At 28.3% G+C, this 25,366-nt stretch overlaps 1 protein-coding gene across 7 annotated transcripts in view; it reads left to right on the forward strand.

Annotated features, from left to right (window-relative positions):
- The window catches only part of LOC107439947 (serine proteinase stubble), an 84,770-nt gene that overhangs the window by 45,320 nt on the left and 14,084 nt on the right, over nt 1–25,366 (forward strand). For 3 of the 7 annotated variants that reach the window (XM_071178478.2, XM_043042856.3, XM_043042855.3), the window contains exon 2: nt 22,798–22,893. In XM_071178478.2, the coding sequence (XP_071034579.1) occupies nt 22,818–22,893 (76 nt within the window). In that variant the 5' untranslated portion in view covers nt 22,798–22,817. Of the gene's footprint in view, nt 1–17,658; nt 17,710–19,757; nt 20,028–20,361; nt 20,381–22,576; nt 22,665–22,797; nt 22,894–25,366 lie in introns of those variants that run through there. The other 4 variants (XM_043042853.3, XM_043042854.3, XM_043042852.3 and 1 more) reach the window with 4 other exon arrangements.

The following is a 25,366-nucleotide window of genomic DNA, read 5'->3' on the forward strand; positions in this document are numbered from 1 at the left end:
TCCATGGCATCCTCTCTTAATTCCTCATTTCAATTACATCTTAATTCCTAACTTAAACAATTTTCTCAAATAATATTAACATTGTAAGATAGTCTAAAATAAGTAGTACTTCAATACCAATTTCATGGCATCTTAAATTACATCTTAATTCCAAACTTAAACAATTTTCTCAAAAAATATTAAAATTGTAAGATAGTCTAAAATAAGTAGTACTTCAAAACCAATTCCACGGCATCCTCTCTTAATTCCTCATTTCAATTACATCTTAATTCCAAACTTAAACAATTTTCTCAAAAAATATTAACATTGTAAAATAGTTTAAAATAAGTATAGTACTTCGAAATCAATTCCATGGCAGCCTCTCTTAATTTCTCATTTTAGTTAAATCTTAATTCTAAACTTATGCAATATTCTCAAAAAATATTGACATTGTAAGATAGTTCAAAATATGTAGTACTTTCGAAGCTAATTCCATGGCAATCTCTTTCAATTCCTCATTCCAATTTTCGCAATAAGTAAAAGCGCATCCCCGCCCTTGACATTCATCCAGGTCATTTCCTCGTCCTTTTGCCTTCCGACTAATCAAGGCCAAGACATCTACCTACTGATGCGGAAAAAGAATTAGGCAGATATCGGAATGAATGTCGAACCACTCTCGATATCATGTATTTATTTCTTCTCTATCATTATCACAATTATTCCACATTTTTTTGCTATCTATTTGTAATACCCAACAGGTTAAAGACTCACCTATTGTTCGATACTGTATCTTTCTTTTTTTAATTGTTTGGTTAAAAACATTAATCATTATATTGTGGGAAGTGTAAGCTACAGCTGGGAATGTATAAATTGATTTGTAAAATTGAAATATTTTTAAAAAATATCGTGTGAATTTAAATAACAATTGTAATTAAGGAACACAGAACTTTTATTTTGTCTAAAAGTAAAAAGAATTTATGTTTGCCTTTTGATATTTAAAAAAGTAGTTTTTTTAAAGTAGTATAATACTTACATATGCAGTTTTAGTTTAATTTTTTCTATTGCTAGATCTTTATAGTTCTCATTTTTTTTCTTTATTCTGATCCTTGCGCTTTGCTTATTTTATTTACTGTTTTTTTTCTTCAAGTTTTCGGAAAATTTGACATAAAGCTATAATGATTTGAACAATAGCTAAGGATAATTTTGCTAAAATAATGATTACAAAACTTTTTGTTTTGATTTAGAGAAATTAAAAAGAATAATTTTTTTTCTTTTAATAAGAATTAAAAGAAAAAAAATTCCTCGAAAGGGATTTGTTTTTTCCGTTTTTGCTTCGTACCTTTAATTTGCAATTTCGCACAGTATAGTCCATATGTCATTTTACTTCAGACTTAATAAAATCCAATAAAGATACTAAATATTTCACAGCCCTTTTCTAGCATTGCTATCGTGCCTTATTGCGTGCCTTTTTTGAAAAATATTTCAAATCCTAATTGGTTTTGAGAAGCAAAGAATAAAATTGCAATTTTGGAATAAAAATTCAATATTATACGCAGCTTTACTTTTAAACAACTTTTTCGAAGAAAAATTTGTTTATCTTTATTGACACCTAACCTTGCAGGAAAAAAACTCACTCTTTAACACTTAAAAAAAATTTAATATATTTTAAAAAAACTAATAAAAATGAAAAATTAATTTCCTTTATTTTTTTTGTGCAATTAAAACTTTTATATTTTATTTTACAAATATACGTTCTTAGATACTTTAAATTAATTATCAAACTCCGCTGAGTATCCGTTTTCCTGACTGGTTGAAAAAAAGTAAATAATTATTAAATCGGTTTTAATTAACGCTATGAAATCCTGCACAAAACTGAAGCGCAATTAATTAAGCTCAAAGAATTCAATTTTTTATTATTTGTTGTTCTTCTTGGTAACTTTATGTTATCAGATTAATCAACACATGTTTTTGAAAGTTCATTCCTTCGAAATAAAGATAATTTAAGTAACATTTTACATAATGCTATTATTCGATGTCAACTCCTGATAGTCAAAAAGTTACAAAACCATCAATTTTCTCCTGTACAATAAAAGAAAAAAATTTCCTTTGCCACTCACTAAAAGAAAAATGAACTAGGTAGTATTATTTAAAATGTGATATTCAGAACTTTTCTATAATTTTTCCATGGTTCAATAGATAACAATTGTTTGTCAAAAAATGGCAATTATTATAACTTTTGTTGAGTTCCCAGTATTTAAATTTATTGATAAATTTTGCACACTTAAAAAATCTCATATATCAATAAATAAAAAAAATCACTTGCAACATACCTTTTAAAATATGAATTCGGTGAAGTCATCACCATACCTTGTGAAATTTGATTTATATCTAGAAATATTCTACTGATTTCACTCAAATTTCATACCTTAAAATATCGTCTGCACTAATTATTTAGTATATTTGACATAAGTAACTCAACTAAGATTGAGTTCTAGAACGTGAATATATCCAATTTTTAGATCAAAGGTTATTCTGGATGGTCCGTTTATTTATCAATTTTCTTTTTTTTTTGCGCACTACATTTACTCTTTCTAAAATATCAGTTCAAAGGTGAGCCCTAATATCGATATCTAAACCGTAATACCGTGCAAATTTATTGCAACCTTAATATGGTGTTAAACCTAATCGCACTGCAGCTAGATATTAATCATTTGATATCACATGCGAGAAATACAATCATATTAAAGAAGAATTAATTTTCGCCTTAATCTAGTTAAACAATATAAGGTTGGTTATTTCTACAGTGTATAGAAATCTTAAGAAGAAACAGTTTTACACTGTAAAATCATTTCAAACTGCTGGGAAATACTGATTTTTGCCTTATAAACTTTACGTGGAAGTATGTAGGACATAGAGTATTTGACCTCTATCTTCCCACACCAAGGGTGGAGTGTCACAAAAACTCGTCAAAAATGTCACTTTGATGGAAGGAGGATCTCTTGAATGCCTTGGCAATAAATATTCCTTGATGAATCGACTGAAATCCGTGCTTTTTAAAATTCTTTCCCTGCATCGCTTACCTTGAAAGCAAGTTGCAACCTAGAATGTCACGTAAGAGACAAAGATGTAAGGAATCTTATGAAAGTTTAACAAGTCTTTCAGACAGTTTTTGAATGTTTATGCTAAAATTTTCATTGTAGGTTGTTGAAATTGCTCATGAATTTTAAAACGATTTTTAAAAAGTATGAATTTGAGGAAAAAGTAATAGTCCATTGTCCATTCTTTTTTAGTTATGGAATAATTAGTTACAGAGACTTATTCTCTGTGCAGGCAACAGAACATTTCAGTAATGACGTTACGATGAGGTCAATTTATTAAAATAATAATAAAGTTTGTTCCATATATGTGAATTCCGTATTTTATCTAGTTTTTCCTTTAAGCAATGGCGTTCGATAATTGATAAAATAATTAATTATTACATCGTCATATAATAATAAATTTATTAAATTAATGAATTATTGTTATAGTATGTCTCAATTTATTATAATAATAATGACGTATTTTTATACTATTTATAATGACTCATACTATTTTTAATGACTTAAATAAGTTTAATGACGTTACACATATAACTTTGTTAAATATACGTGAGTGCATCATTCGGTTGCCATTTACCTCTGAAGTTTCTAAAGGCTTGGCAATAGCTTCTAATAAGAAAAAATAACGATTTTTAGAACAAATATTAGAAAACACTTTATTTTAAGAAAAAATTCAGTAACTTTGATTATATTTTCATTTAAAACAAAATCTAAAATGTATACTGATTTAGTGTGTAAAAAATATTTTGTTATTAAGTGTTATTATTAATTTTACGAAGCAACATCATATAAAATGAAGTTCCGTAAACTTCTTAGAACATCTTATACAAAGGTAAATAAACGTTCCACAGGACCAGTACAAAACAAAGAAGTATTGTGCTTGATGTCTAAATTATTTTGAGTAGTGATTGTGAAATTGATATGTTTTCTGCTTCAACATGCTCACATGTGCTCTGAGTTTGTGGATGAACACTATGATTTTTTGAATTTCAGAAATTTTAATGTACCCGCTTTTTTGCATGGCTTATTATTGTAGCAGAATTTTCAATTTGTTCAACTTCTTGCCAACTCTGCTTTTTACATCTGCATTTATCCAGTTAAAATTGATACAAGTCTCGAAACAATCAATCAGCTAGATATTTAGAATTTTTTTTTTAATTTGAAATGTTTTTTTTTTAAATTTGAATTTTTTTTTAAATTTGAAAACACAGAAAACATAATGATTTTTTCAACATTTTTGTTTAAAGTAATTTTAACTCTTTTCTAAAGAATGTAAAGAAAATCAAAATACATGTAATAGTGTAACAAAGTATAAATAAATTTTGAAAACATTCAGAATCAACCTAAATAAAGTTAAGTGCATAATCTATTACACCTAAAACTTTTTGTTCCACTTATAACATTTCTCGATTTATCGTACAATGCAACAACCATAAAAATTTATGCAAAATTGTTTTAGTAGTTTTAATATTTTCTTATTTAAACTTAAAAATAAAAGTTAATTTAATTATATTTTTTAAAGGACGATAAACATTTAAAAAATACTTTCTTTTGAATAAGTATTGAAATATTCACTTTCTTGATTTTAATTATGAAATATTTAGTTTCCGATGTAAAAAGTTCAATTCATGTAGCCAACACATCCATAATAAAAATTGATTTTAATAATTGATGAATAAAATTTTATCTTTGTAGTTGGTAACTGGTTTTTATTTTCCTTTATGTCAATAAACAGCTGATAAGACGTCTCTCGTTCTCTTAACACAGATCTAAACACGTCCAAATGCATCATAAATAACGTTACCAAATCCTTAAGACATTCATTAAAAATTGACAACCATGAATTATCAGCCATTTCAAATTCTCCTTTATTTCCATTCTCTAGGATGTCTTTAGCATTTATACCTTTACAACTCATTATACCAATCTGATTACATACAAAACTCACTGTCATATTTTCTTTAACTGTTTCAATTTTTTGTTCTTTGTAACTGGCACATTTTGCGTGAATAATAAATTAAAATAACAACAATTTTATGGGTCTGTACGAAAAATAAATAAATAAAATATTGCGTGTCACTTAAAAGAAAATCGAGTTAAGATAGTTTCAAGTCTTAGCTAATTTTTTAAGTGTTATATTCACTTCATGTTTATACAAATTTCCAGGAACTATATTCAAGTTTAACATAAAATGTTTTGCAAGAATTTCTTAAAAACATTTTAAAGAACGAAGATGCAAAGACAGTGGTTTATTTGCATTTCTTATTTTTATTCTGCTTTCTTTAAAATTTTTAAGAAAAATTCTTGCAACATATTTTAAGATAAACTTTACGTAAAATACCTATAATATTATCGAGATTATATAAACTCGATTTTTATAAGTTTCATGGAATATTTTATTTATTACTTTTTCGTACAGACACGTAGAAATGTTACTTTTTAAAACAATTTATTTAATTTATTTTATATCAAACTTATTCATCTCAGAATTCAAAGTCTTTGAGAAACGTTGTATCTTTTTTATTTTAGAAACACGTTTTAAAAGCACAACTATACACTAAACACGTGATTTCAAAACATTTTAGAAGTGCTAATTTGATGACGTTTCCGATCTATATACCATTCACATTTGATGACTGAACGTGTAAAAATTAATTAAACAATATAGAGCGTACGATGAAATCTTACACAGAATCGCTTGCAATTGCATTTAAAACAAAGGCCAATATTAAAATAATTCGGAAAAAAAATTATTATTCAAACATTTCCTTCGAACGGAATTATTAAAATCCTTAAACCATCCATTTTTAGGACCACGGGAGCTAACATTGCCCCACGTAATAGATATCCAAATTTAAGAACCCTAGCGTCAACACAGTGCTGGAGTTATAATAGGTTCAAACCAGCGTTTCGTGATAAGGACAGATACTGAGTAAAGATAAAGGAAAAATTGAAAAAAAAGAGATTTAAGTCATTGAACCAAAATGTCAACTTATTTTTTTTCTATTTTTGAAGTTAAAGTTCTGTGAATAATATTTTAAATTGCTCTGATTTATTTCTATGATCTTTTTTAGAGAAATAAATCATAAAAATCATTAATGAATTTTATGCCAATTTAATATGTTTTAATTATCTCTGGTACATTTTATTTGAAAAACTGTTGAAAATGTTGTATGAATTATCTAACCATTTAATGCGTTTCGGTCTAACCGTCACCTGTTCTATGATGTATAAGTTACAGAGGCCAGATTTATACGTTCTAACGCTAGAGTTTTCTTAATTATATTAAAAGCCAGAAACCTTGTTCATATAGCAAAGTTTTTGGTTTCAGGGGGTTTTATTTGCGGAGATGAGCAATTTATCTTATTCTTCAGACAAATCTCTTGTTGACCTTATTTATGCAACTGAAAATTTAGCTGTAAGAGCAAGATATAATGATATCTACGACATTACAATTAAAAAGCATTTCAGAAGAAGATTTTTAGAATTGTTTCTGAAACAGCCATGCACAAAAACTTATTACATCAAGTGAATGTTAATTCGAAATATATTAAATGGATATGAAACTTTTAGGAGTTATTAAATGAGTCGTGAAAATTAATGTTTGTACCTTGTAGTTTAAAGTAAGTTTTAAACAAAAATTTCAGAATGCATAAGCTTGGGACACCTTTTCTAGGAAAAGGTAACATGCTGTTTACGTATTCGATATATTATGAAAATATCTTTACCAAACCTTTGGATTTGCTTCCAACTAAAACTCTTGTAACCTTTAACCGTTTGCTATTTATAAGGTTACCACATTTTTTCACCAATGCTTCTATTTGTGTTTCTGGGATATTTAGTCATAAATCTTTTCTTCAAATGGCTTAGCTCATTTAAAAAAAAATTTCAAATTAAAAATTATTTAAAATAAAAAAAATAAAAGTCTTATATGCTCTATTATATCGGTTTGCTCTATTCTAGAAAAATTGACTAGTTCATTTTTCTAGAATGATATTCAGTTTCAAAATTTTATAAGCGGAATTACTTGCTTTGTCTCGAATCCGTCATATTTCAATGACCTTCTTAACATTGCACTCTCACATATCGTGCTTCTTTTCATGCATGCGCAATCTATCTACCAAATAATGTGTCAAGACCATTTTTCAACTATGTAATGTGCGCAAAAAAGAAAAAAAATCGTCAAGAACTTTTGTTTTAATGTTTAGAATTTTACATGCCTAAATGAAGTCACTTTAGATAATATAATTGTATTTTTGCAAACGACTATTTAAGTTAACGCAATGAACCCTTTTTTTCGTCAAATTCGGATCTTCTTGGGGGGGGGGGGAGAAGGATAGTCACAATCTTTACGAAAAGATCGCTATAGTTTGTTAAGAGACTCGTAAAAAAAGTTTAGATGTTGTTTTTATTCTTTGATTTCGACATGCTTCTAAAGCAGCGGTTCCTAACCAATTGGCCGCGTCCCACTTATGGGCACTTTGCCGTGGATGCTGACTAAGTTTCTAAGCCAAAATTAATCATAGACTATCCAGCTATTGCTAAAACTGCACCGAGACACTTAAAAGGCTTTTTGACAACCTATTTATGTAAACAAGCTTTTTTAACTCTAGTTTTTAAAATCAGAAATAATAATAAATGTAGGAAATAGGAGTATATTGAATGGTATAAGTGTGGTTTGAGGCTAAAAATTATCCAGTTAAAACCAGAACAGTGTATAAAATCTCATTATGTTTTTGATCTGTTTTTTCAACTTAAACTTGTTTTTTAGTTTTTACTTAAAGTTGTGACAGATAAGTAGACAGGTCTACTTAGATACCAGACAAAACATGCCAGTCTTAATTAATTAAAATTTGCATTAAAATTTTGTGGCTATTTAGTAGGGTTCATGCATTGTTGTGAGGTAAAATGTTGTGAGGTATGCAATTAAAATAATTTTTAAACGATATTTTTTTTAGAAAAAATTAAAATTAAAAATGATTTTCTACATTGTATATTTTTATACGCTGAAAAGAAGAAGAAAAACAGTAACTAGTAAGTTATTTTCTTAGATTCATTTTTTTTCTTATTTTATTTCAACAGCGGTAACAAATGAGGGTACGACACATAGCTATATTTTAATGACATAAAACGAAGAATAATTGGAAAGTAATTATCCTAATTTTTATTATTTTATTAAAATACATTATAAAAATCACTTTCCACCAAAAAAAAAATATTTACAAGTCTTTAAAAGGATGAAGTACATTGTAACTTGTAAATGATAAACATTGTGAGAATGACCCTTATAAATTATATATTACCTGCTTATGTCAAAAGCCTCGAAACAAAAAATGCTTTACTACGCATTGCAAGTCAATCGTAATGCTTTCTAATTCATTTAATGTAATTCCTACATTTATATATATGTGAAGATAGAAGAAGAAAAATTATTAAAGTAAAATATTTAGTAAGTAAAATAAAATAAAAACAAAAAATAGGGAAAAAATATAATCTTACCATCAGCTCGAGCGATTTTATCAGCAAAAAAGACTTTCTAATATTGTATTAATTAATATAGCCAAAGTAAAATATATCAATATATTAGTGTGAAGTGCACCCAAATAATTTAAACGAAAATAGAACATATTAAGTAAAAAATACAAAATAAAACAAATCAAGCCAAAAAGTAGGAAAGAAAATGCAAGAAAATTTCAGAATGTTCTTTAATGTACTACAGAATATTATTTATTGTACTTTACAGCTATCTTTCAAAAATAATTTAAAATATTTTTGTAACAAGCTTACCAGATCACAAAAATAGAGGCGTAGAGGATAGAGGGATCATTTTTTGGCGCGTTCTTACAAAAATGCGTTAGTTACCTTGAATTGGCCTAAAACTGAATGTCTGCAAGTTAATAATATTAAACTGGATAATTTAAAATTTATCATTAATTAGGTTAAGGCCTTGATAGGTCTTGGTTTGGTTAGGTCTTGGACTTGAGTTCGTGAGATAGGGAGTTTGAATCCAGCCACCCGGAGAAATCCCGTATATTTAACAACGACTGGTGCACGTTAAATCTGTCGAGGTCACAAAGTATTCCAAGTTCTCATAACAAATTAATACCTCTAAGGGGAGCCGCGATGGCTCAGGGGATAGAGCGCCTTCCAATAAGGCGAACCGGGTTCGAATCCCAGTCGATACGAATTCCGCATCCGGCTTGCAGCTACCACGGTGCTGACGTGAAATATCCTCAGTAGACGGATCATGGGTTAGAGTCCCCTTGCTGTCAGACTAGCCGGGGAAGGTTCACGTGGTCTTCCCCTCCATGTAACGCAAGTGCGGGTTAGCTCCATCGAAAAGTCCTTCACGAAGGCAAATTTCTCCCAATACTCGATCCAGGAGTTCCCTTGTCTTCTGGATTGGGTTCAAAATTACAAGGCTACGGAGTTGAACATTAGTAGTCGTAAACCCATAAAATTGGGTCGGTTGTTCAACGACGGTTATAAAATAAAATAAAAAATACCTCTAGGGGGTACTGAACCAGGAGTTCCCTTGTCTTCTGGATTGGGTTTAAAATTATGAGGCTACGGAATTGAACATTAGTAGTCATATACTCAAATCTGGGTCGGCTGTTCAGTGACAGTTACAAAATAAAATAAAATTAATAAGGTTGAACTTTAATTATACAACTTTAATGATTTTAGAGAAATTATTAACATTTATTTTAAAAAATTATTTAAAATTTTTTTTTATTAAATATTAAGAAATTATAAGCCACAAATTTGCCTGAATTTGTACATGGTAAAAATATAAAATTGGTTAACGAAGAAATGTTTAATAAATTTATTAATAATTATGACATACAATTAACTCAATGATTTTATATAGAATTTAGTTACATTAGTAGGATACCCATTGTTTTTAATCAGATTTTCTAAGAGTTTGTCTATTTGTTTTTTGGATTAATAAATAAACATAACTACAAATTCTTATAATTCAATTCATTTGATAAAAATGGTATTTAAATAATTGCTTTTAGAAATATTAGAATTCCATGTAATTAGTTTATTGATATTAAATTTAAAATCATTTATTTTATCGCATAAATCAACAATGCAAATATTTTCTTCTTTTCTACTACCTAAATCCGAAAAATTGAACTTAATATTATCGTCATGATTACGAAGGAAAAAGAATTCCTCCGGGTGAATACATTTAACAAAACAGTATAATTTTGAAAATTAAAAATAATTAAATCAGCAATAAATCTGAAAACAAATTTAATATAAAGAGTATAATTTCTTTCATAATAATGCAAAAATAAGTTAGCTAAGAGAGATGAAAAATTAGATCCTTGTGGTATTCCATCAATTTGAACAAAAACATGTTTTCTATTGCAAAGATAATTATTAAAAAGACGAATATTAATTAGAATTTCCAATAATCAAAATCGCAATTAAGGATATTGTTATAATCATAGTAATAACTCAAAAGATTATCTTTTAGTTTAGAAAGGGGAATTTTATTGAAGAGATCCAGGAAATCAAAAGTCGCAATAGAATTAATTTTATTTTGCTTAATAAGTTCTAAAATAAATTTTTATTACATTTTGTATTTAATTCCGTATTTTTCCAACATTTAATTTTATATTTTTTGTTTATTATTTGTTAATATTTATTTTTTAAATTTTTAAGTATTTTTGAAATTATTTTATTTTAATAATTTTTCTTCGTCATCTTCCTAAATTTTTATATTTGTTCCATGTTTTCTGTATATTTTTACCTTATTTTAGAAGAGTCATATACTTGCAGGTCATGCACAATAAATAAAACTTATGATTATTTTTCTTAATTTTCTTCGTTAATCTCTCTTTCCTTTTCGTCCTTATTGTGCTATATATATATTATTTTAAATTGATTAGAATAAAATTTAGGCGTCATCAGCTGGATATAACTTCTTCTTCCCAATAATTAAACAATAAAATATAAATCTATGTGAGTAACAAATAGACGATTTTACTTTTTCAAGAGAACAATACTGAATAATATCTTTTGTTCTCTTTCTTTTTTTTCAAATTTTTTACAGTAGTGTTCTATTTTGAGAACGTCCTTCACAACTATAGATATGAAGGTTGTTTCCTCCTAATAAAAAACATTTCTTCTGTCGTCCATTATGAGCCTGAGGGTCTTAGAGGTAAAGGCTCCCCAATCTCATGTCGTCAGGAATTCCACAACCTGAAGCAAACTGAAAATATATCTTGTAATGTCTAAATTTCTTCAACAAAAAAAATAATAATAAATTGCTGCGAAAAATTTTATATATAAATTCGTGTAGTTAAGAAAAGAGTGTTACTTTTAATCAAGGTCCTTTTAATTAAAAATTCTTCTTAAAACTACTCACACAGTCTCATTACCTAGAGCCACCGAGGTCCCTTAGCAAGTCTTACGGCTTAAATTTCTTCTAAAGTTGAAAATTAGAAAATGATTTCAAAAACTCTTCTATACAGCATCACGTGCTATTTAAAAAGCAATATTACTTTTCAAGTAGTTTTTAACAAAAGTCACAAAGTCTAAAACCCACTGAGTTACAAATTATTGCACTTCAAAAATTTATTCCCACAAAATGTGGAACACGAGTCCCAAAGACCTCAGACCACAAAAGATCTTTAGTTTGTTATCTTAAGTTGGCAATATCATTTAAGTTTAGTGCAGAACACAAGATTGATTTTTCAATTGTTAGACTCTATTTTCAATGCATCAGAATATGAAAAAATGTTATTTAAAACTAAGTTTTAAAGCTTGTATTAAACAGAAGACATTAAAAATAGAATCGTCGGTATTTTTTTTAAATTTTTGACCCAATTAAAACTGAGAACTGAAAAATCTTGCAATCCTTGTTCATGGTATGAACATAGTTCGTAATGCAAGTTTTAGAAAATGGATTTTGCTTGTAATTGTAGTTTTCAAACTAATGCTGAATTGCTGCAGGTAGAAATTATTTATGAGTCCTGCTAACTTTCTATTTATATTGTGGTCTATCTATTCTAGTATGTTATGATTCCTTTATTCTATGTTATGGTCTACCTAATCTAGTATATTAAAATTAATTTATCCTATGTTATGGTTTATCTAGTATAGAATGCTGGAATCTATCTTGTTTAGTGGGTTATGGTCTAACTAGTCTAGTATGTTATAGTCTATATTGTTTAATGTATATTATCTAATCTAGAAGGTTTTAGTCTGTCTAGTCAAGTATGTTATGGTTTATCTAGTCAAGTAAGCTACGATCTATCTAATTTAGTAGTATTCTTTGGTCCAGACACAGTTTGTTTCAGATTTTTTAAGTTAATAGAAAAAAGGGGGGAAAAAATTTATAATTTTTTTTTGAAAAGTCATTTTGAAACCTTTTCTGCTGTTCCATTATGACTATTGCAATTTAACTGGAAAGCAAAAGCCCAGAACAGTGTAGAATGTAAGGTTGTTCTGAGACAGACTCGAGTTCTCAAGAACTGTTACACCACTGAGTAGTAGTGTTGCATTTTTAAAGAATTAACTAGTGAGTACAACTTATTGAGCTTTCATATTGAGTTTTTACTCATTTTTTCCTATACTAATGTAGTAAGTGTTTAGAATTGGTGTTCATTGTATAACATTGTATATAAAGGCATTATGAGTTATATTTAGTATCATTAACGCGCACATCAAGCTATGCCCATTTTCTTAAACATGTTGAACTACGTCCGTTTTTTTCAACTTTTTTTCCTTGTTTTCCAACCTTCATTATAAGCTAATCTTATTTTACTTACCTTTCATTTTGTGCTATGTCCAAAATAAAAAGTTAAACTGACGATATATTTCAAGATCCATTTACTAGCAAACTTGGGTAACTTGGACTTGGGATGAAAATTTCTTGTAGAACGATCTATAGGTTAAGGACCCCTGCTTTACAGAAAAAGCAGAAAACTTTTTTTGTTTCAAAGCATTTTTTAAGTTGAGTGAATTTTTGAAAGTCCATTGATCCATTTCTTTACTTTTAAAAACGAGAATGTTACTTTTTTTAACTGAAAATGGAGACTATTTTAAATAGAAAAATCAAACTTGCTCATCCAAAAAAAAAAAAAAAAAAAAAAGAATTTCGTGCAGGTGGTGATTAAAAATCAAAAGTAGAGACCCAAGCTTTTTATTTATTTATTTTTTCTCTCCTTTCAGCCAATCAAGTCTTCCGTGTCTTTCTAAAGGGAACAGTACACGTGCTATTCTTGTTGACGAACATACAATCGAAGTTCTCTGCACGAAAAACTTCACTTTTGCACGAATTTTTCTTCGCATTTTTTTTAAGCCAACGAAATCGTTGCAGCAAATCGGAGAAATTTGTTACATGCTCCGAAGAGCGTAGCGTGTCGTTGGGACATTCCTCAAAAAAGTGCACGATTTAATTATCGCTATGTCCCTGTCCTGTTTTAAATAACATAAATAACCACCACTCTAGATACACAAAGAACGTCTTATATTTCATTAAACCTTATTAGATTGATTTACCGAGTATAAAATAATTTATTTTGTGAATTATATTTATCGTTCTTTGGTTTTTTACTTATTTTTAAATCTTATAAGACAATGTTTTTTTTTAGTTGAAATTTATATTTTGAATCACCATTCTGGATACACAAAGAACGTCTTATATTTCATCAAATCTTATTAGATTGTTTTACCCAGTATAAAACAATTTATTTTGTGAATTACATTTATCGTTCTTTGGTTTCTTACTTATTTTTAAATCTTTGAAAACAATGTTTTTTTAATACTGTGTAAATCTAGTTGAAATTTATATTTTGAATCACCATTCTGGATACACAGAAAACGTCTTATATTTCATTAAATCTAATTAGATTGTTTTACCCAGTATAAAATAATTTATTTTGTGAATTATGTTTATCGTTCTTTGGTTTCTTACTTATTTTTAAATCTTTTAAAACAATGTTTTTTAATACTGTGTAAATCTAGTTGAAATTTATGTTTTAAATCACCATTCTGGATACACAAAGAACGTCTTACATTTCATTAAATCTAATTAGATTGTTTTGTACCGGAGAGAAAACAGTTTATTTTGTGAATTATATAAAATGTGATTTGGTTATGCATTTATTCTAATTGTCCTAAAACAAAGTTTTTAGACATACATATGGCCGGATGACATTTATATTTTAAACCACCATTATAAATACACAAAGAAAATCTTATATTTCATTAAATCTTATTAAATTGTTTTACCCAGAATAAAATGATTTATTTCGTGAATTATATGTATTGTTAATTATATGTATATGTATTATATGTACACATGTAATGTTCGCGTTATTTTAAGTTATCCAAGAAAATGTTATAAGTTAGTCTAAAACATTTCATATTATCTTGGCTTATTCAAGAAAATGTTATGTTATCTTAAGTTATTCAAGAAAATGTTACGTTATCTCAAGTTATTTAAGAAAATATTATGTTATTTTAAATTATTCAAGAACACGTCATGTTAGCCTAAATTATTCCAGTAAATATTATCATATCTAACGCTGTTCTAGTAAATTTACTATGTTTAATTAATATTAATATAATTTATATCAACGCAATTATTAAGCATTTAACAATTCTGAAAGCTTTTAAAAGTTAAATAATTTTATGCCTAAAAATCTTTAGAAACAATTTTTTTTAAACATTTTTCTGGAAACTTTCAAATATATATTTTATCTTAATTCTCAACGTTTTTTGCTGTCTACACAACTTTCTCGCACTTTTTAGCAATCTCTGAAAACGTGTCAGCAGGAAAACATTTTTTGGAAAACATTTTTTTATTACATTTCAGAAATTACTACAGGTAATCTCAATCGATCTTGTTAACCACCCTATGTTCGCAAATTTTAAAATACGTTTGTCTCTTAGGTATCGGGTAAATGTTAAGTAATTAGACACATATATGTATGACAAGAAAAATAAATAAATAAACGATAACACTTTTCCTTGCGCCTTCACATTCCGTTTAACATCGATGTTTTGTATAGTAAACAATTGCAGTTCCGGATGTCGGCATTGTTTTCAGTTACTGTTCCGGATGTTTTTGATTTTCTAAAACTTTCACTAGAGTGAACAATGGGAATAAATGGTTATTTTCAAAAACTTGCACCTGAATTCGCAGACAATGGGTAAATTTTATGTTCGTTCCAAAAAAGCATATTATAACATTTTCAAGAAGAAAAAAAACTGACTTTAAAAACAGTTTAGAAGAAAGTGAATTTCTCAATCGTAACTGAAATAAGCATGAATAGGGAGGAAAAAAATTATTTGTTTCCTGCTTTTTTTTTTTTTTTTTTTTTTTTTTTTTTTTTTTTTTAAGAATTTAATTTAGTATTACAAACCAGTAATTTTGTAATTACGTACCACTTTTAAATACAGATATTTTATTTTGCAAAGGACTGTAAATGAAAAAAATGATTTATTAAACAATGGTATCTAATATAAAATTTTGATGTTTAAAATGAAACTAAGTTAATTGTATTATCCAGAAAATAACACAAAAAATTACTTTTTATAAAAAAATGTTTTATATGAAAAAGTTTTTAATTTTATTTATTAAAAGTGGGAAGAGAAAAAGTTCATTAATAAAGTCAAATAAATAAGACATAGCAGTAACCTCAAATACGGTAGGGAACAAAACATCACTGCCTTTTTAAATATCAAGGCTAATAATATTATTATGAATAACCTCTTCTAGAAATAATATTATGCTAATAATATAATAAAAAAATTATGAATAACTTAATTTACAAATAATATTATGCTACTAATATAATTAAAACAATTACGAATAACCTCTTTTACAAATAATATTATGCCAGCCAGGTGGCAGAGCGGTTATCGCTTCTGACTGCGAAGCCAATGGCTGCGGGTTCGAATCCCACTCTGGGCATGGATGTTTCTCTCTCTTGTGTTGTCCTCTGTTGTGTGAATGTGGCCCACCCTATAAACGAGTTTGTGGCAGTGTGGCGTGGGCAATGTTACTCGACTCCGTGACTTTGGTTCGCAGGTGCCCACTGGGTAACGTGAAATGAGTAACAATCCCGGCATATTCTAAGGCGAAGAATAATGTTCAGTGCCTGCCATTTGAAAAAAAACATAATAATATTATACTAATAATATAATGATAAAATTATGAATAATCTTTTTTACAATTATTTTGTTAATATTATAATAAAAAAATTATGAATAACGTAATTTACAAATAATATTATGTTAATAATATAATTAAAAAAATTACGAATGACCTTTTTTTCAAATAATATTATACTAATAATATAATGATAAAATTATGAATAATCTTTTTTACAAATATTTGGTTAATAATATAATAATAAAATTATGAATAATCTCATTTACAAATAATATTATGTTAATAATATTATATTAAAATTATGAATAACCTCTTTTACAAATAATATTATACTAATAATATGATAATAAAATTATAAATAATCTTTTTAACAGACAGTCAGCTTAAATAAAGTCTTCATTGAATGAGAACCTTCTCAATTACTAGCTTTTGTTTTTTTCTGTCAATTACTTAGACTCGAAACGAAAAAGAAATCTCCGACACATTTCATTTAATACAATTTCTGACTATAGCATTTTGTTTCAAAGTTTTTTTTGATTCAAAAAAAAAAAGTTTAAATGTGCTTTAGCGGCTTATAGGAGAGCAGCATTGCCGCGCGTCGTAAAGACTTTTACCCGATGCATTAAAGATATATTTTTTTTAAATTATTATAACTATTTATCATTTCCACTACCAATGAATGACATCTTATTTTAATAATTTTTTTAACAGTGAAAAATTTTGGATGCAAAAATTTTTTGTGTTGAAAAATCATTAAAATAAGATTCATGGACAAAAGAATTTTATTGTTAGAATTTAGGCGAATGAATTCCTGAGGTAAATTTTTTTATTTGGCGAATTTCAAAAGTTAGAAATTAAAAAAATGTAAAATATAAATCAGAAAGATCAAATAATTTTAAAATGAATAAATTTACTAAACAATAAATATCCAACTTAAACAAACAACACTTTAAGAAAAATATTCTTTTTGTTTTTGTTTTTTTTTTCTTCATTTATTTATAACATATGCAGGTTTGCTTGCTTCTTCATTAAAAATCAGCAAGTTTCTAAACTCATCAGAAAGCATTTGACAATTTTTAAAATACGGAAACATAGCATACAGGGAAAGCAGGAATTGAACCCGCTACCTTCATACTTCAGGGTGTTTGGGGAGAGCACATTGCTCCCTAGCCGAAGAGACCAACAAAAAAAAAAGTTTGAAATGTAGAAATGTGCAAGCCATTATGCTGAGATTTAGGTCAAACAATAAGTAAATTTGTTGTCATTGTTGTTGTCTGATAAGAATTCAGATAACATAACACTACACAAATTAATTTTTATTTGAAATGGAACTCTTAATCTTCTACTATCAAGACGAGCCATGACGTGGCAAACCCTTCATGTATCTGAAAAAGATGGGTCTTTGTTGCCATTTTATAAGCGAAATATTTGCAGTATTCATAAACGGATTCTCTTCATAACTGGATAAGGAGATATTTCAGACGATGAAAGGTAAAAAGATAAATTCTTTTTTTGTATAAAAACCTCGTCTTATTCTTTGCATAATACCGAAAATGCTTCCTTAACTTATTGAAAGTTTGTCTTATATAAATATCAATGACCTTATAGTTCGAAAAAATAGAGCTAAGGCTATTACCTCAAGCTTAAGTTTCTGAGAGTTGAATTTCTTTAGTGACTTCGGGACAGAAACTTGAGGTCTTCAATCACTGTGCCTGTGTAGTCTTGATTGCATAATAATAAAATATTCGTTTTTGAATTGACATCGGTCCCGCAGTGAACTGATCGTTAAGACACGGTTCCCACCAGATCACCGAAGTCAAGCATCACTGGCTGCGGTCAGTGTGCGGGTGGGTGACCACGTGGATTAGTCTGCGTAGGGACCGAGAGTGTGAGGTATTGGTCCTCATTAAACTGTTCTACCTTAAAGTGCTCGACTTCGCGTACAGGTCGTCGGGCTACCGAAGTAGGGATGCCATCCCCTTTGCAGAGGATCAAAATTGTGATGGCATGTCATCGGATCATCCTCAGGGATGTTTCCCAAACCGTCGCCAAAAGCCCATTATGCAGCTCTAGTGCGACGTAAATGAACTAGAGCTACAACTTGAATTAACATCGAACTCGTGATTAACCGATCTCGAGCTGAGTTACGATAACTTGATAAATATGTAGCAATTGCTTTTTCTGTTGTTTTTACAGTCAAATATGAGCAGTGTTTGCAACGACTCTTCTATGGATTCTGCTTTATCTTAATCAGAGGTTGTGGAAGATAATTATGCCGTTTAAAGGTGAATTGAGACAAAATTTATCTCCGTACTTCTTATCCTTTATACCGTATTCACCACACCTAATTATGATTCTACTTTATCGAAATGAAAATGACTATGTAGAATGATATTTAATTTGATAAATTTTTATCTTTTAACCTCTTCACACCCGTTACTCGGTTCTGTTGTTGTTGTAGTTGTAGTTAATTTACGTCGCACTAGAGCTGCACAATGGACTATTGGGGACGGTCTGGAAACATCCCTAAGGATGATCCGAAGACATACCATCTCAATTTTGATCCTCTTCAGAGAGGATGGCACCCCCACTTCGATAGCCCGACGACCTACACGCGAAGTCGAGCACTTTACGGTAGAACAGTTTAACGAGGACCAATACCGGACACCCTCGGTCCCTACGCAGACCAATCCAAGTGGTCCACTCACTCGCACACTGACCGCAGCCAGTGATGTTTGACTTCGGCGATCTGCTGGGAACCGTGTCTTAACGATCAGTTCACTGCGGGACTTTATCTTTCTAAATTAATATTCTTAGAACAGAGATCCCTCTCAGGGATTCTTAAACATAAATATTTTTTAAAAAAAACGTAAAGAGGACAGTTTTCGACTGTCCTTTTGAAAATTTTGCTATCTGTTCCTTAGTTTCTTTTGAGGGCGCTGATCACCTCATGTATGACATCGCGTTGGAGAACAGGTTATCAGCTCAAGTGCTGTTCACTTACGTTTGAATCGTTTAAGTTTTTGTATGACTTGGCACGAACTTGATAGCTTCTACCTCAGTCCGTCACTTCATTATCTCGGCCATACCAGCTTGCTTATTTATTTATTGTTACTTTATTTACTTACTTTTTGTTACATTTGTGTGCTCATTATAAAAAAGACTTGTAAGTCCTTGTAAAAATTGAAGAATATACAGCACGTATTAAAGTATCACAAATTAAAATCCAGGGATTCGAACCTGCTACCTCCACACTACTAAGTTATTGTCGAAACGGCGAGATCGCTCCGATAAGGAAGCTCTATGTATGTATTGTTACACATATATATGCAGGCTTGTCTGCTCACTACAAAATACGGTTTACAGGTCAAGTTGAAAAATAGATAGCTCAAGTTAGAGGAAGACATCGCTATGATGCATTCATGGTTACAGTAGGATTCGAACCTTTTACCTCAACGCTGCTGAGAGTTTAGGGGAACGACGAGACTGCTCGGCCGGGGAGGCCCCCCATAACAGCCTTACACAAATTGTTTCTTAAAAAAATTGAAGTGAAACTAATCTGCGGTTTTGTGGACGAAGAAGGTCGTTAATCCGATTGAAAGTGTGATCTTATGAGAATATTATTTTGTACTTAATATTTGTAAATATTAAAACAATTATTTTAAAAAGTACAATTGTTTTTAGAAACTCATATAAACCAATAATTATTTTTCATTCTTGAATTATATTCGTATTTGGATTATTGAAATCAATAAACATTTATTCGGATTACGACGACTTAAACTGCAAACACGTTGAATTAATTACTCGTAAGTAAAGTTTATTTTTTAATGGCTTTGTAATCTGTTTAATTTGTAATGTTTTCGAATTTGCATTTAAATTGATCACATCGATTGAATTATAAATTTAATTAAATTGTTCTTTAAGAGAATACACGTGAGGTTTTAACGAAAAACATTTTAAACATCATGTGACAAAAAAAAATTATACATTTTCTGTGGAAGTTATTCTTTTTGTATCCTAAAAGTTCAAACTTAATCAGTATTCAAGCTTGTTGGTTTCCGAGATGAAAATGAACTTCGTAAATATATCAGATGCAAAACCTGTCTAGTTAAGAGGAAGCTTTCAAATATGCAAAATTTATTAATAGGACGTTTAAGAAGTACATTAAATCAATTTTTTTTTTATGCTAGATTGTTATAAAAGCTTTATAACACTTGCGAACACTTCAACTTTAATGAATTTTTATTTTGCGTTGTTTTTTGGTATTCTCAGTTTAAACTTTCATCAATAAGCTCTAATTGAGTTTGGATAAAACTGAACTTTTGATTCATTACTGCTATAAACAAGATCTTTCAGCAAGGGTAGTGCAGAACTTTAACAACCTAATAAATTTGAATCAAAAATTGTAAACCTTATTTAAAAAAATCTGGATAAGACTTGTAATTGAACTACACTAACTGAAATTCGAAAATGTGAGGGTCTTTTTTTTTTTGAAAAATAAGAAATCACAGAACCTTGGATTCATTTTAATTTAAACTCAACTTCGAAAATGCTTTAAAGTACTTTTATATGTTCGTTTGATCGATTACGAATTTTCTAGTGAGTACTACTTTGATGTTAATTTTTTTTAAAACTGTATAATAGCTTGAAAAGAAAAGTAAAACTTTATGCATGGATTTAAATTGAAATAATATTTGGTACAGGGAATCATTAGATTTACTTTTTGCTCCCTAAATTTTATTACTAAAAAGTTTAATGCTTTGAAATTTCAATTTGAATGACTCTAAATTTGATTTTTTTTCACTCTACAAAACAATTTAATTTGAATAATTTTTACTATAAATTAAATACTTTACACTTAGTAAAACTTAATTTTAAATAATTTTCCCTATAAATATGATCTTTTACATTCTGTATATCTATAATGTAAAAACTATAAATTTTATACTTTGCACTTGGTGTTATGACATCTTTTATTTGAATATTTTAAGTTATAAATTTAATACTTCACGTTATAAATTTTATTCTAAACTTTAACTAACACTTTGAAAATTCTGGCAAGCTGTATTTTTTTCTCATGTTTAATTTATAATAGTCTCCGAAAACGTAATTATTTTAATGGAAAATCTCAACTTTATAGTAAAAATGTTCTACTTCATAGTACGAGTAGAATGTAATCGAAGTGATTTTTCTTTTGTTGCGTCTCATTTTATGTTAAAATCAAATTGAATGAATTTATATAATATTAGAGGATCAATTTATTTTCTCTTGTACTGAATACTTTTGAAAGTCACATTTTTTAAATCAAAGTAAAAGTTAGTGCAATTTACTGCCGCTGTAAATTTGCACTTTTGTACATGTTTGGTGTTTTTGTATATAAAAAATCAAAGCTTTTTTTTCAATTTCATCATATATTGTCATATAACGATGCATAAATTGTTTACATACTAGTTTATGCATGAACATAATTAAAATTTAGTAATACTTGTCAGTTAAAGATTTTCTTAAGCTTAATCTCTCTGTGTATTGTTTAAAGGTTTATTATTTTAGAAATCATAAACAAGCAAAGGTTTCAAAAAATTAATATTTATTGTTGATTTTTATTTTATTTTCTGTTTCTCTTTTCAATTTTTGTGTCCAACTTAGTTTATAACGCTAATAGATTACGTTGGTATTTAATGTTGTCTGTCAAGAATCTTAAATTTAACTACCTTAAATTCAAAATATATGTGTTTTAAATATCTTTCATTGTTTGTGTGTGAGTTTATAATAATCATAATAATAAAAGAAAAAGTGTGCTGATTTAGTTTTAGAATTTTTTCAAATGTTTTTTTAAACATTAAGTTCAGAAAAAATTCTGAAAAGAAAATCTGGGCTTTTTATTCTAAATAAACTGAACATTTCAAAATTAAAGCAGTACACCAACGCAAAATTTCGTCCTGCTGGCGCTATAAAATTTATCTGATACGTATTTCTGAATATATATATATATATTCATTTTTATTATATGCGCTGCACATTGTTAAAAATGTAAGCACATGTTGAACCATGACATTATTGCTATTTGCAGCAAATTTGAACATAGTGCCAAATTAAACATATCGTGTAAGTCATTATTACTAAACTTATTTACTCAATACAGTACATAACATGAAGGGTAACGATGTTAAATTTAGCATCCTATTGAGTTTGTACGATACTGTGATTCAAATTTCCGATTTTTTTTTGGCTCAACTGGGAACTGATAACAGTATAACTGATAACAACGGAACAGTAATTATTTGTCATTTTCCTTTTTAATTCTTTGTCTGCCTTAGTTTATAACACCATTTTGTATCGTTATATTTAGTACATGTCGTTTGTTTTGAAACAGTTTATTGCCTTCTGGTTCTTGTGCCATAGAATTCCTTATTCATTTATTCAAACCTTGAATCTGCAATGGAGTATTAGACTATTTTTAAATTTAGGATGTCATTAATCTAGTTTTTTTTCTCATCTCCTATGTACCTAAACTGCTATAAAATTTGCATATTTATTTTTATTATCTAATTTAATCCTCATTTCCATTTATTTTAGGTAAAGCCCTTAGTATTACAATGAAGTGTCAATACCAAAAAGCATGCACTTTGATGTATTACACGCTTCTTGTTTTTCTAATTATTGGACAAAATGGTAAGTGCCAAAATCATTCCTTTCTTTACTGTACGAATTTTTTCTATTTCACATGTTGTAAGGTAGCTAAAAAATTGGAAGTCGGTTTTCAGTAATAAATAATTTATTCACCATTTCAAAATCTATTTCGTAAGTCTCACCGACAGCGTAGCGAAATAATTACTATTTGAATAGTTTTTCATCCCCTCGCTGTGATTTATTAAAATTAAATAGTTTACTAGCGTAAACAATCATTCTTTATTTAAACAAAATGTGCTACAGCATAGTAAAAAACAGTATATGGATCACAAATCATATATTCGAGAATAATTATTTCAGTATTGTAATAAAGAACCGAAACGGCTACTGTAACCAGCACTAGTACATTTTACAGAACTGAGCTTTTACTATCCAATTAAGCTATTTTATTTAGCTGATAAGCGTCCTCAAATTTAAAAAAAAAACTAATAGTAAAATTTCTATACGGATTTTTAAAAACGAACTGCTGTAACTTTCGAAACAAAAAACGAACCACCCTGAATAACTTTTGATCTGATGATTGGATCTTCACGTTCTAGGACTCGATCTTCCTAGGTTGAGGGAAGACCAATACAAATAGGCTAATTAGTTAGTGTAGATGAAGTTTAAGATTACGAAATCAGACACGAAAGCGTACTTTTTCTGAATGAACATTTTTTCGATGGACTCTGATTTCTGACTAGTCTAGCAAGCTGGTAAATATGGTATCAATAGTTTGGTCTGAGAGCGGTTCAAAATTTTGACCCTTTAATATTAATTTTATTTATTTATTTATTTATTTTTTTGCGCATTTCACCATGTTTCGAGAACTTTTTAAGCAAATTGAAAGGTTTTTGAAGGTTTGAAAGGTCACAACTATAAAATGTATTTATCCAAAGATAGTCCCATGCAAAAAAAAAATAATAAATAAATAAATAAAAAAGTAACAATAATAATAACTCGTAGTTAATATTTATTTTATTTAATAATAATCCAAAAAAATTTAAATTGTAGGGTATGCAATATTTACATCATTTTAAATAACGTAATTTTACATATAAAATTTGAGCAAAATCGATCAAATAGTTGTTGAAAATTCGAATTTTAAAAGTACGACATTTTCAAAATTTGATTTCTTGAAAACTATTGACCTATTTCATTCAATTTTTTTTTTGTCACGTACATTTCTTAAAATAATCTAAAATATTGTACACCCTTCCAATTCAAAGTTTTTCGACTATTTTATAAAATAATTAGAAGTATTAGCTAAACTAAACGTTTTACGCTAACTAAAAGTTATTTTTGGCATAGAATTATCGAACTAATTCCGAATATTAAACGAATTTTATAATTGTTTGCAAAAATTTTTCAATTCACTTAAAATTTTCTTGAAGTAAAGCTAAATATGCAAAAAATAAAATTAACATTAAAGGGTCTAAACCTTGAACCACTCTCCTGTCCAAACTTTTGAGATCATATTTCCCATTGCGGCTTCCCACGATATTTTGGAGTCAAAATTCCAAATCAGAAAAGAAGGTATATTAACAGAAACCCAAATCAGAAAAAAAGGTATATTAGCAGAAATCCAAAAAGGTATATTTTTTTAGAGAACGTGCGTTTTTATGTCTCATTCTGTAACTTAAAATATCGTTTGCATTAATTCATTATATTCGAAGTCTACCCTTTAAGACATTGAGAGAGAGTCCTAGAATGTGAAGATCTGATAATTAGATCAGAAATTATTCAAGATGTTCCGTTTTTTTTTTTTCACACTGTACAGCCCCGCAGTCTAATGTTCAGTATTTATATCCTATAGAATAAAAAAAGTAGCAGATGTCAAAATTTTTAAGATTTTATCTTTTGAAATTATCAAAATGCCTCAGGGCGCTCTATGAAAAGTGTCCTTTTATTTTTATTTATTATTTTTTATACCTCTAATTGCAGTTTAGAATAATCCCTAATCTAAAATCAAAAAATCCCGATTGTTTGTCTGTTAATGGTGAGTTTAAACAAAACGTTTTTCAAATCAATATAATAGGTCGCGGCAAACCAACTACAAACGACAGGAAATTAATCGTGAATGCAAACATTGGTCTACGTTCTTACTCAGCAACATTTTATAGAGACTAAAAAATTTAAACTAATTTGATCCATCTGATTTAAAATAAACCGAAATAGCAGCCGAACAATTTTCTAATTATAATTAACTTCTATCATTTGCCCTTCTTTATTATTTGCACCAACTGTTAAAAGGATTTTAAAACTTTTAGTTTTAAACTCAACGCTTAATAGTCTATCTTACTAACAGCTTTACAAATTATGCATCGATACAAAATAAGGAAAATCCTGCTCATTCAAGGAAGATAATTTATCATTCTCGTTTAGAATTTATTCTGATCAATGTGCGCCTTTTCAATCAATCAATAATCTCCTTACAATAATTAATTATTAAAGCTGTAATTGTCATAAATTTTAG

The sequence above is a fragment of the Parasteatoda tepidariorum genome, chromosome 6 (assembly GCF_982258835.1).
Source record: "Parasteatoda tepidariorum strain Cologne lab strain chromosome 6, Ptep-v5.0, whole genome shotgun sequence".
Lineage (NCBI taxonomy): Eukaryota > Metazoa > Arthropoda > Arachnida > Araneae > Theridiidae > Parasteatoda > Parasteatoda tepidariorum.